The sequence below is a fragment of the Oncorhynchus mykiss genome, chromosome 17, assembly GCF_057628025.1.
Source record: "Oncorhynchus mykiss isolate SJ-2025 chromosome 17, ASM5762802v1, whole genome shotgun sequence".
Lineage (NCBI taxonomy): Eukaryota > Metazoa > Chordata > Actinopteri > Salmoniformes > Salmonidae > Oncorhynchus > Oncorhynchus mykiss.
The window spans coordinates 63,148,227-63,162,500 of NC_143038.1; the positions used below are offsets into that span (position 1 = coordinate 63,148,227).

Genomic DNA, 14,274 nt, shown 5'->3' on the forward strand with positions numbered 1-14,274 from the left:
CCTCCTTCCTCCCACCTGGCTCCCTCCCTCCTCCCTCCCACCTGGCTCCCTCCCTCCTCCTTCCTCCCTCCCGGCTCCATCCCTCCCTCCCTGGCTCCCGGCTCCCTCCCACCTGGCTCCCGGCTCCCTCCCACCTGGCTCCCTCCCTCCTCCTTCCTCCCACCTGGCTCCATCCCTCCCTCCCTGGCTCCCTCCTCCCTCCCACCTGGCTTCCTCCCTCCTCCTTCCTCCCTCCCGGCTCCATCCCTCCCTCCTTGGCTCCCGGCTCCCTCCCACCTGGCTCCCGGCTCCCTCCCACCTGGCTCCCTCGCTTCTCCAGACTCCCTTCCTACTGGCTCCCTCCCTCCCTTCCTTCCCTCCCTTTCAGCACCCTGCCTGCCTCTCCCATTCTCCCTCCTGTAGGGAGTGGTTCAGTCAAAGGGAAGGCAGCTCCTTTATCTGTATTGTAAATTATGACCATGACTGTGTCACAGTATGAATATTTGCATGTAAATTGTGACCTTGGCTCCATAAAGCATGAAACAAGTGATCAAGAGACAGTAACTCAACCCAAACCTGTAAATCAATCAGTTTAGGTTTATAGTAGTAAACTTTATAGCTACTGTTTGATTGTCTGAATTCAAATGTTGTCTTGTTTCCTGATTTTAAACATTTTCCTGTAACATATAAATTATTTATAATGTTTCATACTATGGGCATAACATAAAATATGGAATGTGACTCTTGGTATCAACCCCTCAAGTAATCAACCAAAAAAAGTCTAATAAATAAAAGGAAGACAACATCTCTTTTTCCTGCAGGCTCTCTAGGCCACATCGTCCTATATTTTTATCTTAATTTAATCTTCATTTGGCAGCCACATCCACATGAGCACTAAGCCCATCATCACAAAACACATACACGCACACACACAGACATACAGACACACACACACACACAGCTCAAACATACCCTGTTAGTATCCACACACTCACAGAATGTACATACAAAACTGCACCCATAGATTCGTATACATGTACTCTATACATACAGTACAATATATACGTTCAGAAACACACATAAAGAGATATTTATAGAAACATGCGCTCATGCACACATACACTCACAATTACACACACAACCATACGCCTGCACACGTACTAGATTCCAGAATAAGATCAACCTGGGCCACTCCATGTATAGTGTTATATCATCGTGTATCATCTGAAACGTACGGAGATAATTCCCCCGGTTCAAATGTAATGCACGCCACTCAGAGAAACGGGTCAGGGTGCATAAACACAATCTCCTGACAGTGTTAGCCCCCCGGCACAGTTAATATATTGATTTTACAGTGCTACGCCGTGAGAAAACTAATTCATGAATTCCAATGAGACTCTTTTACCAGACTGCCACCAAGGGACAGAAATACAATCACAGCCACGCAGAAAGCCATTGTGTTCTATTGGTTGTGTAATGTGTTGGGGAGGGGGTTTGGTACAGATTTCACAGCTTTAATCTGTTCTCATTTAGTGCCGTACCCTCTCCCCTGCTTTGAGACCTGCCGCTCAAACAAATCATTTTAACTGTTTTATGTTGTCATGCAAACAAATATTTACACGGTGAGTGGCTGAATAGTGTTTACTTTCATTAGCTTACAAGCATTGCTTGAAACATTGGTCAAAAGCTACCACATAGGCCTACATATAGTAATCATTGTGTGACCACTTCAAGGGGGTACCGGTACAGAGTCAATGTGCGGAGACACCGGTTAGTCGAATAATTGAGGTAATATGTACATGTACTGTAGGTAGAGTTATTAAAGTGACTATGCATAGATAATAACAGAGAGTAGCAGCAGCATAAAAGAGGGGGGGGCAATGCAAATAGTCTGGGTAGCCATTTGATTAGATGTTCAGGAGTCTTATTGCTTAAGGGTAGAATCTGTTTAGAAGCCTGTTGGACCTAGACTTGGCGCTCCGGTACCGCTTGCCGTGCGGTAGCAGAGATAGCAGTGTATGACCAGGGTGGCTGGAGTCCTTGACAATTTTTAAGGCCTTCCTCTGTCACCGCCTGGTATAGAGGTCCTGGACGGCAGGAAGCCTGGCCCCAGTGATGTACTGGACCGTATAAACTACTCTCTGTAGAGTTTTACGGTCGGAGGCCGAGCTGTTTCCATACCAGGCAGTGATGCAACCCGTCAGGATGCTCTCGATGGTGCAGCTGTAGAACCTTTTGAGGATATGAGGACCCAAGAGATATCTTTTCAGTCTCCTGAAGGGGAATAGGTTTTGTCGTGCCCTCTTCACGAGTGCCTTGGTGTGCTTGGACCATGTTAGTTTGTTGGTGATGTGGACACCAATGATCTTGAAGCTCTCAACCTGCTCCACTACAGTCCCTTTGATGAGAGTGGGGGCGTGCTCGGTTCTCCTTTTCCTGTAGTCCACAATCATCTCCTTTGTCTTAATCATGTTGTGGGAGAGGTTGTTGTCCTGGTACCACACGGCCAGGTCTCTGACCTCCTTCCTATAGGCTGTCTCGTCGTTGTCGGTGATCAGGCCTAACACGGTTGTGTCAACGGCCGTGCCTGGCCGTGCAGTCATGAGTGAACAGCGAGTACAGGAGGGGACTGAGCAACCACCTCTGAGGGGCCCCCGTGTTAAGGATCAGCGTGGCGAATGTGTTGTTACCTTCCCTTACCACCTGGGGGCTGCACGTCAGGAAGTTCAGGATCCAGTTGCAGAGGGAGGTTTTTAATCCCAGGGTCCTTAGCTTAATGATGAGCTTTGAGGGCACTATGGTGTTGATCGCTGTGCTGCAGAGAGTGACTGTCATTAAGTAGTATAGTGTTATTAGATGATGTAGAGTAATTACCATTAAATAACAGAGAACGAGAGAGAGAGAGAGAGAGAGGTTCTGAGTGAGGGTGTGTTGCAGGGGCATGGCTGATGGCTGTCTAGCTGATGGTGGATGGAGGGCAGGGAACGGCAGGGATGGGCGAGTGCCTGGGCTCAGTTCAGCACTAGCCAGGTCCATTTGGTCCTTACCTGGCCCTGGCATGCAGGAGACTGGGTAATGACAGGGAAAGAATGGCATCAGGGGGCAGGAGCCAAGAGGTAATTACAGAATGGAACCCATGCAGAAAAAACACATCTGGATCTATGAGGCAAATATGACGTAACAGTCATATTACTATCAGCTTCAATCCATGATGGCTTATCAGTCATACCGTGGAACTACTATCAGCCTGGAGATTGAAAAACAGCCCCCTCCAACCCATTCTACTCCACTCCACTCTCCCCCACACTTGCTTGAGAGAGAGTGAGAGAGAGAGAGAGAGAGAGAGAGAGAGGTGCCACAGTCAGATGCAGCAAGACAATCTGTGGAAAGATCAGTCGTGGCAGCAGTATAACTTCTGTTGCAAGTGATCCCACCCTGTCCTCTCTCGTCTCTGTGCTTTACTCAAACCCCTAAGAGAAATAGTCTGTATAAAAGTGACATTGTTTTCCCCTAAGACATATGGGGAGTTAACGATAGCTTAGCATTTCACTATGTTATGTGACTGTGGTGCAGCTGAGGTTGAACCAGTAGTGGAAGTCTGCTGTGCCCTGTTATTAACATTTAACCCATGAATAACTACAGCTGTATTGAAGCACTTGAGTCCACTGTGATAAAGAGTCTAGCTGGAGTATTTAATGAAATCCTCCAGCCACTCTGTTGGTGTTACTACGGTCTAGGGCCTTCACCGAAGCGCCCTTCTTCAGACATTCTGACTGGGTTTGGGTGCTGCATCAATAACCCACTTTCACAACTCCATCTACCCACAGAATGAAGTCATCACTGCGTGCAGTCTAGCTCTCTCTCCTTCTCTCTCCCCTTCTCGCTCTCCATGCACACTTCTCTCTATCAAATTAAGATTTCCATCATTAAATTGATGTCATGCCAATACGCTTCATAGTTCCAAACCTTATTCTGAATGGCACACAGTGGTGGAGAGCTGTGAAAGTTCTACCTTTGATGTGGCGTTCTCTATTATTGAAATTAATTGGAGTGCACCCCTCCCCCACACACTTCTGCCCATTCTGGGCATGCTCGGTTAATCAACCTTTTAAGTGTCGGCGGCGGCAGTGGTACTGGTGGCTGGCCTGACTGTGTTCTGTCCTAGGGTTTCAGAAGGGGTTTCAAGAGAGTGAGGCCCTGGTTGTGTTTGAAGCTGGGATTTGGTGCCACAGCAGTGCTGAGGGACAGCAGTGGAACAGAGGTCAGGGGTCAGCGTGCAGGTTGGAGTGGTGGCGTGGAGTCTGCCAGTGAAGTACTGGGCTAGGGCTTGTGGGAGCAGCAGCAAGGCCAACAGGGACTCAGTTCTTCTTTTCCTCCGTATCGGCTTGGCCCAGCTTAAGAAAAGCGCCTCACTGGCTCACAGGCAGCTGGCCTGCCTCCACACACAGCAGAACCGCTGATAATCAGCAGAAAGAGACCCCTGATTATTGGTCTGCCTCTGCCTCTGCTTAGTTAGTCGGCTACTAACTACTCGGTCTGCTCTGCTTGCTCCTCAGCATGCCAAACTAACTCAACGTTAGCATTATAACCCCCCACCAAACTATGGAAAATGTCTAGAACGTTACATCAATCTCTGCTCCATTTGTGTCAGGTGAAATGTGATTTTAATTGCAGTTGGAAGGGAATGAGTGCATTCTAATTTGCCTCTATATGTCAGCCTCTATCAGCAGTGGACAGACGTTTGTGCTTGTGGCTTTTCCAGGACAGCAAAGTGCCTAGCATCCCTGGTTCTGTGTCCTACTGTGTTTCTGCTTTCCCACAGACCCGCCCTGCACCATCATGGCTGACACACACACATACTCACACCCACACACCCATAGCTGCCCTATTTTGGGAGTAGCTTTGAAACTGTAGCATAATGGTGTTAAGCAGCTTGTGTCTCTCGCTGACATAGTAAATAATGTGTTTGACATCATCAGGGGAATAGAGCAGTACAAATCTTATTTTACTGATAGACAGACAGCGCTTAGCTCAGCTCAGAAACACAGGCCAGCCCCACTCAGCCTGCTTAGAAACATGGCCGAAATCTCTATAGCTCAGACTAAAACGAAATACATTTAAAACAGCTGAGACAAAGTCTGCATAAAGAAGACTCAGGTTACTCAGACTCCAGATGTACATGTACAGATGTAGGATCTTCATTTGAGCCAATTTGCTACAGCAGGAAAATTATCCTGCAGTAACAGTAAATGTGAATTATTATGTGGATTATAATGAATGGACATTTTTGTAGGGGTTGATACATTTTTTGTAAGGGAAAATCTAATCTGAAATTTCGAAATGGAAATTACAAACATTTTTAAACCTCAAATACACTACAATTTCTACATTTCCTGCATTGCAGAAAAGTTATTCTGCAACAGGGTGATTAAATTAAGATCTAACATCTGTATAGGTTGCTCAACAAAGCTTTGAATCCATGCAAACATAGCTTTTTCTTAAATTAACCTTAGCTAAGCCGGGACTCCATTCAAGCTTGTCTCAACAAAGCTTAGAATCGATTTAGACACAGCTCTTGAAAGCATTAAATATGCTGTGAACAGGTTGCTACATATTAACATAGCTCAGCTTATTGTAACCTTGAATCCAGTTTAAATCTACCAGTTCAGTTCTACGCAGTGAAGATGAATACAACTTGTTAAAACCTTTTTTCTGTTTGAAACAGGTACATCCAAGGGGCATCATCTCCCAAGGACATGATCATCATCGTGGACGTGTGAGTATCTAGTTTAGTCTTTCTTCGTCAAGCTTTCCTTCTCCTTCTCTCCTTTCTCTCCTTCCCATTTCTCTTCCCTCCTTCTCCCTCCCCATTCTCCCTCCCTCTCTCCTCCCTCCTTCTCCATTTCTCCTCCCTCCTCCTCCCTCTCTCTCCTTCCTACTCCTCCTCCCTCCCCCTCCTTCTCCCTGTCTCCTCCCTCCTCCTCCCTCTCTCCTCCCTACCCCTCCCTCCCTCCCTCTCCTTCCTACTCCTCCTCCCTCTCTCCTTCCTCCTTTTCCCTCTCTCCTCCCGCCTCCTCCCTCCTTCTCCCTCTCCCCCCTCTTTTTCCCTCTCCTCCCTCCTGTCCTCTCTCCCCCCTCCTGTCCTCTCTGCTCCCTCATGTCCTCCCTCACACCCACCAGTGGCATTTTAGCAGGAACAGTAAAGGTCTCTAGTGCCACCTGTTGGTTTACAGACAATTGAGAGTTCCCTCTCAATCATAATAATATCCACATATCTCTTGCTATTATATACATGTCTAAGAGGTACAATATGAAGATGATCATTGTGAATGCATGACGAAATCGACTGTGATTGGGTCATGAGAGGAATGAGAGGATGGATGTGTCCTCTTGCCAGACCGCCAACCTATAAACACTCATCACAGTATACAGAAGCAAAGGGACCGTCACTGTAGAACCTCCTGTGGCTGTAGTACCATATTGTCTGGATGAGGTTTTAAGATGGAGCCGTTTAGGTTGAACTGTATGGCTCAATGCGCTGATGGTTGTGTGTTGCGTTGTGCCTGTAGGAGTGGCAGTGTCAGTGGACTCACCCTGAAACTGATGAAGACGTCGGTCATGGAGATGCTAGACACTCTGTCAGATGACGACTATGTGAATGTAGCCAGGGTGAGTATCCTCCTCTGATAAGGTGAATAGAACGGTTCTGTCATACTGTACATTGTGAATTTCAATCAATCTCTGATAAAGGTCTGGTTTCTCTTCAATATGCGAAATGTAATAACATGGTTAACACCTCCAATGCAGTATAAACATGTTATATGGGTATGGTGATGTGGTCATGAACAAACGTTCACCCAGGTTCCTATCACATAGTCACATCCCAGCAAACCAAAATTGTTTCTGTGAAAGTTCCCAGAACATACGTTAGGTCGCTGCAAATGTTCTCATAACACAAAAACGGGACCCTGTTGTTGTGATAATCATTCACCTGATGTTACAAAAACATTCCCAGAACACATTTAATCTGTTCTTTAAAGGTTCCCGAGAATGTTTCATTAGGTTGTGAGAACAGTCTATTGAGAAAAGTGTGGGGACATCACAAACAATATGTTCCCAAAGTACAAAAACTGTCCAGTTGTGTGGATGATTCTACAATGTTTCTTTTAGGATACAAAAAACATTCACCTGACATTCCCAGAACATATTTAATCTGTTCTTTAAAGGTTCCCGGAAAGTTTCTTTAGATTGTGGGAACAATACATCTGCCAATGTTTTTTAGAATCCAATTCATACGGTCCCATTTTTGCCACGTTCTTGCCGGGATCAGCCTTTCATATCTCCCGTGCACATGCCGAGTGGGAGTAGGCATGGGCCGAGGTGGGTGGACGTCTATTTGAATCAATGAATTGAATATACACCATTATTAATGTGTTTTAAGCAGGTCTTAAGAAATGTTATCAGTAAGTAATAAAGGACAGACACTTCGAAACCTTGTTTCTTATAATACATTTTTTGACTGTTCTTTTTGCCATTTCTGAATGTTATTCATTGTGTTCCTATGGGCTTTAGTAGTAAAGGCCAAAACAAATATTTTATAAAATAGTTTGTTTATATATTTTGTCATACATAAAATTCTAAATCAATATGTAAATGATCCATAATAGGACCATGTTTAATCAATTCCATATGTCAGATAGGTTCCCAAAACACTAAAACTGTCCAAACTGACAGTCAGATAATATTTGTATCAGGGTGCACAAAACATTCCTTTTATGTTGCAAGAACGTTCCCAGAACAGCCTTTCTGAGTTCTTCCAATAACATTTAATTTGGTTGTGGGAACTGTGTGGGTACATTACCCTAAAACACAAAATATGCTCAGTTGTGATGACATTCATACATTGTTTAAGTTCCACAGGAACTTAATGCAACACAGAACCATGCATGAGAGCACCAGCTGTATGATCACACTCTCCGTAACCGATATGAGTAAGACCTTTAAACAGGTTAACATTTACAAGGCCGCAGGGCCACTGACATTTTACCTTTATTTAACTAGGCAAAGCAGTTTAGAAAACAAATTCTTATTTTCAATGACAGCCTAGGAACAGTGGGTACCTTGTCAGCTTGGGGGTTTGAACTTGCAACCTTCCGGTTACTAGTCCAACACTCTAACCACTAGGCTACCCAGTCTGTAATGCCTACATTTTTCAAGCAGACCACCATAGTCCCTGTGCCCAAGATCCCAAGGTAACCGGTCTAAATGACTTTCGCCCCGTAGCACTCACATCTGTAGCCATGAAATGCTTTGAAAGACTCACATCCACATCATCATCCCATACACTATGGACCCATTCCATGACCCAATCTCTATTGCACACCACACTGCCCTTTCCCACCTGGACAAAAGGAACACCTATGTCAGAAAATGCTGTTCATTGACTACAGCTCAGCATTTGACACCATAGTGCCCTCCAAGCTTATCACTAAGCTAAGGACCCTGGGACTAAACACCTCCCTCTGCAACTGGATCCTGGACTTCCTGACACGCCGTCCCCCAGGTTGTGAGGGTAGGCAACAACACATCTGCCACGCTGACCCTCAACACAGTGGCCCTTCAGTAGTGAGTGCTTAGTCCCCTCCTGTACTCCCTGTTCCCCCACGACTGTGTGGGTGACCGTGCATGACTCCAACACCATCATTAAGCTTGCAGACGACACAACGGTGGCAGGCCTGACCATTGACGACGATGAGACAGCCGAAAGCGAGGAGGTCAGACACTGCCAGGACAACAACCTCTCCCTCAACATCAGCAAGACAAAGGAACTGATCGTGGCCTACATGAAACGGAGGGCCGAGCACACCCTCATCCACGTCGACAGAGCTGTAGTGAAGTGGGTTGAGAGCTTCAAGTTCCTCGTGTCCACAACACTAAGGACGTATCATGGTCCAAATAAACCTACACGGTTGTGAAGAAGGCACGACAATGCCTCTTCCCCAGGAGGCTGAAAAGATTTGGCCTGGCTCTCAGCTCCTCAATCAGTTCTATAGCTGCACAATTGAGAACATCTCGACTGGCTGCATCACCGCTTGGTATGGCAACTGCTTGGCATCCGACCGTAAGGTGTTACAGAGAGTAGTGTGTACGGCCCAGCACATCACTGGGGCTGAGCCCCCTGACATCCAGGACCTATATACCAGGCGGCCCTAACAATTGATGAAGGACCCAACCAAGTCATAGACTGTTCTCTCGCAAGCGGTACCGGAGTGCCAAGTAGGGACCAAAAGGCTCCTGAACACGTTTTACCGCTAAGTCATTAGACTGCTGAACAGTTAATCAAATAGCTACCAAGACTATTTGCATGGACCCCCTTTTTCTGCACTGACTCTCTTGCACTGGCTCTATGCACACTCACTGGACTCTACCCACACACTCACACACACACACACACACACACACACACACACACACACACACACACACACACACAGACACACACACACGCACACACACTCACACACACACACACTCTCACACACACACACTCTCACACACACACACACACACACACACACACACACACACACACACACACACACACACACACACACACACACACACACACACAACATATGCTCAACACACAAAACACACACAAATCCACATTGATGCCACACACACACACACCCATACACACACACACACCCATACACACACACACACACATACTCTTTCACACTCTTCACATATGCTGCTACTACTCTGTTTTTATCTGATTGCCTAGTCACTTTTACACCTACCTACATGTACATATTACCTCAATTACCTCAACTATCTTGTACCCCTGTACATTGACTCTTTGTATATAGCTTTGTTATTGTTATTTTATTCTGTTACTATTTTCTTTCTTAAATGGTGCTAATTGTTATTACCTTTTACCTCTGTATTGTTGGGAAAGGACTTGGAAGTAAGCATTTCATGGTAATGTCTACACCTGTTGTATTCGCTGCGAGTGACAAATACAATTTGAGTCGATTCGATTTGATTTAATGTTGTAAGAATGAAATAAGTGAGTTTTATGAACCATGCATGAGAGCACCATATTTGTTTTAGGTTTAGCATAATATTCCATTCATATTCACGCAATATACATTTGGCCTTGTCATGGAGGTCTTCAGAACATTTACAAAATACTACACTACCAGTCAAGGGATTTTCTTTATTTTTACCATTTTCGACGTTGTAAAATGAATATGAAATAACACATATGGAATCATGTAGTAACCAAAAAAGTGTTAAACAAATCAAAATATATTTTATATTTGTGATTCTTCAAGGTAGCCACCCTTTGCCTTGATGACAGCTTTGCACACGCTTGGCATTCTCTCAACCAGCTTCTACTGGAAGGCTTTTCCAACAGTCTTGAAGGAGTTCCCATTCATCTTGCAATCTGAGGTGCAGTTAACTCTAATTAACTTATCCTCTGCAGCAGAGGTAACTCTGGATATTCCTTTCCTGTGGCGGTCCTCATGAGAACCAGTTTCATCATAGCACTCAGTCTTTTACCTAATAGGGCTATCTTCTGTATACCACCACTACCTTGTCATAACACAACTGACTGGCTCAAATGCATTAAGAAGGAAAGAAATGCCACAAATGAACAAGGCACACCTGGAATGTTATTTTCCTTCACCGGACATGTGAACAGCATTCAATCCAACAAATACAACCATATATTTTACACTTCATATGTTGACAATCTGCCCATGTGGGTTTGAACCTGCACGGTTTGGTTCCCAAACCAGGTCACCAGGTCACCTCTGCGTCACCTGGGAAGCGCTCTTATGTCTTATTTTATCAGGATTTAGTTATGGGGTGGCAGGTAGCCTAGTGGGTAGAGCATTTGGCCACTAACCGAAAGGTTGCTAGATCGAATCTCCGAGCTGACAAGGTAGAAATCTGTTTTTCTGCCCCTGAACAAGGCAGTTAACCCACTGTTCCTAGGCTGTCATTGTAATAAAAAAATGTAAATGAAATATAGCCATGGCTGTATGGTCAATCAGGAATTCCATGCTTCCTTTTAAACCTTCTTAGACATAACTAACGGTTAACTGGGTTAGTCACCATCACTTCCCCTCTTCCTCTTTCTATGCTGCGTACCTCTGGGTCCATGTTTACAGGGTATTTAAGACAATGAGTGCTGATCTAGGATCATGAAAAATAAGCCAGGGGGAACATATCAAGCGTCTCCAAAGTATAAATTATATTGGGTGTGTTTCTTAAAGTTGAATAGTACATTTTTACACAAAGTATTTTTATATAGTAAAATATTGTTTGTGTTTGTATGATTAAATGCTGTTCAAATGTCCTTAGAATGAAACGAAAATGCCATGTGTCTCTATATGACCGACAGTACAGTCCTCAAATGAGAATTGCCAGTAAATGTGGAGAAGAACATAATGGGGATGTATTCCAATCTGATTTCATTTGCATGCTAAGAATGTCGTGGTAAAACGTAAATATAAAATGTTGTTGAAATGTTCTCACGAGCTCCAAGACAAGGTCAAATGTTTATTGCGTGAACATCAATGGAGTATTGTGTAAAACCTTCAACAAAAATACTATGAACATCATACAAACTGACTTATTTCATTCTTACAACATTAACGGAATGTCCTGTGCAACCTACTTCAAACATTGTATGAATGTCATCACAACTGAGCAGATTTTGTGTTTTAGGAACCTATCTCTTGTAATATACCTACACTGTTCTGGGAACGTTCCCGGTTTGCTGGAATGTATGCATAGCTACATATACTGTAAAAACTCTAACTTTCCCACATGGTTATAATCCCACAATGTTGCAACCCCCAGTCTATGTGTGATGGTGCCAGTCTTTATCTCACCAACAGTCTCCCTGCCTTGCTTCTTAGGTTTTCCATTGAATGCTGCATTATCTGACTCACTGCATACATGGGTAGCCTACACTTGCACGCCCGCACTCGCCACACACACACACACACACACACACACACGCACACACACACACACACACACACACACACACACACTGGCGGGGTAGCCCTGTTTAGAGACTTGGGTGGTTAATCCTCCATAATCCAGTGGTCTTAGTCAGTGTATGTTTCTAAATCCCAGCTCTAAGAGGCAGAAATTAGCGTGATAATTTGGGTGGGAACGAGGCTGATTTCCACCCCTTTAAAGAAATTAAGAGCTCTGGAAGTAGGAAGGAAAGAAATGGTTGTTGGTCTGTAGACACCAACAGTAATCATTGTTGTTACAGTAATACAATTGTAATTCAAACTCTGCATTTGATCAGTCAAATATTCCCATTATTTTTATTTACCAAATAAATTGACTGAGAACACATTCTCATTTACAGCAACAGCCTGGGGAATAGTTACAGGGGAGAGGAAAGAGCCAATTGTAAACTGGGGATTAATTAGGTAACCATAAATGGATTGAGGGCCAGATTGGGAATTCAGCCAGGACACCAGGGTTAACACCCCTACTCTTACAATAAGTGCCACGGGACCTTTAATGACCTCAGAGAGTGAGGACACCAGTTTAACCACCCATCTAAGAGACAGCACCCTACACAGGTCAGTGTCAATCACTGCCCTGGAGAATTGGGACATTTTTTAGACCAGAGGCAAGAGTGCCTCCTACTGGCCCTCCAACACCACTTCCAGCAGCATCTGGTCTCCCATCCAAGGACTAACCCTGCTTAGCTTCAGAAGACAGCCAGCAGTTGTATGCAGGGTGGTACGCTGCTGGCCAGGACAAACCCTGCTTAGCTTCAGAAGCAAGCCAGCAGTGGTATGCAGGGTGGTACGCTGCTGGCCAGGACCAACCCTGCTTAGCTTCAGTAGCAAGCCAGCAGTGGTATGCAGGGTGGTACGCTGCTGGCCAGGACCAACCCTGCTTAGCTTCAGAAGCAAGCCAGCAGTGGTATGCAGGGTGGTACGCTGCTGACCAGGACCAACCCTGCTTAGCTTCAGAAGGAAGCCAGCAGTGGTATGCAGGGTGGTACGCTGCTGGCCAGGACCAACCCTGCTTAGCTTCAGAAGCAAGCCAGCAGTGGTATGCAGGGTGGTACGCTGCTGGCTGAAATGCCTTCCACTGCCCTGTTACAAGCACTACTACTGAAGAGTTTATTTCCAAAACGCTATATCCACCAATTATTCACATTTGTGTTTTCTTTTAGATGTGTATGAAAATTGTTTTTTTTTGTTTGCAAAACACTATTTATCCATTGTTTTAGCCGGAATTGAATGTTCGTATCTTGTATATTTGACTGTGATATGTGGTTGTCTCACCTAGGATATATAGTGTTTTGTAATAAAACTCTTTTATCTTAATCTGATTCAACAAACTCTTCTGTTTTCCAATACAGTATAACCTTCAACGGAACCATTACATTGTGTTCTTGTCATTTTGTTACGAGATCATAATCTGTGACAAGGAATACTATTGTTCGTGTTATTTTTCCATTTTTTACCAATAAACTGTAAATATCAAACTGCACGAACAGAAGGAAATGTCACATTTTCATGCACCAAATGTTTAACCTATTTTATGCCATCATTCTGTCTTCAAAATGTCAACAGAATTTAAAGTTGACTTTCAAGAAGAAAGGCCATTAAAAACCTGACATTACAGGCATTGCTGTTCGATGCTAATCACACTGCTCACTGTTTACCTCTCTGTCTGTCAAAAACACACACACAGACAAACACACACACAAACACACACACAGACAAACACACAGCCCGGGACTAATTTTAATTTATCAGAGGAGATGAGATCTAGATGACATTACCTTGGCTGGGTGTTTTTCGTTTGTTCTTGGTTTGCATTGGAATTCCAGGTGCACCTGTTCTTTGTATGGAAAGCTGTAATTATCAATGTTTATTGCCAGAGTGGCACAGAGCAACCCACATCCCCCTCCTCATCCCAACACACTGCAGATGGAGTCGCCCTCAATGCCAACGAGCGAGCAGCGTGGTCACATCCAGACTCATTAAATTGACAATTCTTCATTGTTATCTGTCTCCCCCCCCACACAGTTTAACGAGAAGGCTGATGCTGTCGTCCCCTGTTTTAAGACCTTGGTCCAGGCCAACATGAGAAACAAGAAGATCTTCAAGGAGTCTATCATGCACATGCAAGCCAAAGGAACCACTGACTACAAGTCTGGCTTCCAGTTCGCCTTCGAACAGCTACTCAATGTAAGACTAAGAGCCAGCAGACAGTCACGCTCTTCGGGTTTAT

At 44.6% G+C, this 14,274-nt stretch overlaps 1 protein-coding gene across 4 annotated transcripts in view; it reads left to right on the forward strand.

Annotated features, from left to right (window-relative positions):
• LOC110493268 (voltage-dependent calcium channel subunit alpha-2/delta-2) overlaps window positions 1-14,274 on the forward strand; it is a 304,480-nt gene that overhangs the window by 237,829 nt on the left and 52,377 nt on the right. For all 4 annotated transcript variants that reach the window (XM_036948226.2, XM_036948227.2, XM_036948228.2 and 1 more), the window contains 3 exons: window positions 5,705-5,755; window positions 6,549-6,648; window positions 14,070-14,231. In XM_036948226.2, the coding sequence (XP_036804121.1) occupies window positions 5,705-5,755; window positions 6,549-6,648; window positions 14,070-14,231 (313 nt within the window). The remainder of the gene's footprint in view (window positions 1-5,704; window positions 5,756-6,548; window positions 6,649-14,069; window positions 14,232-14,274) is intronic.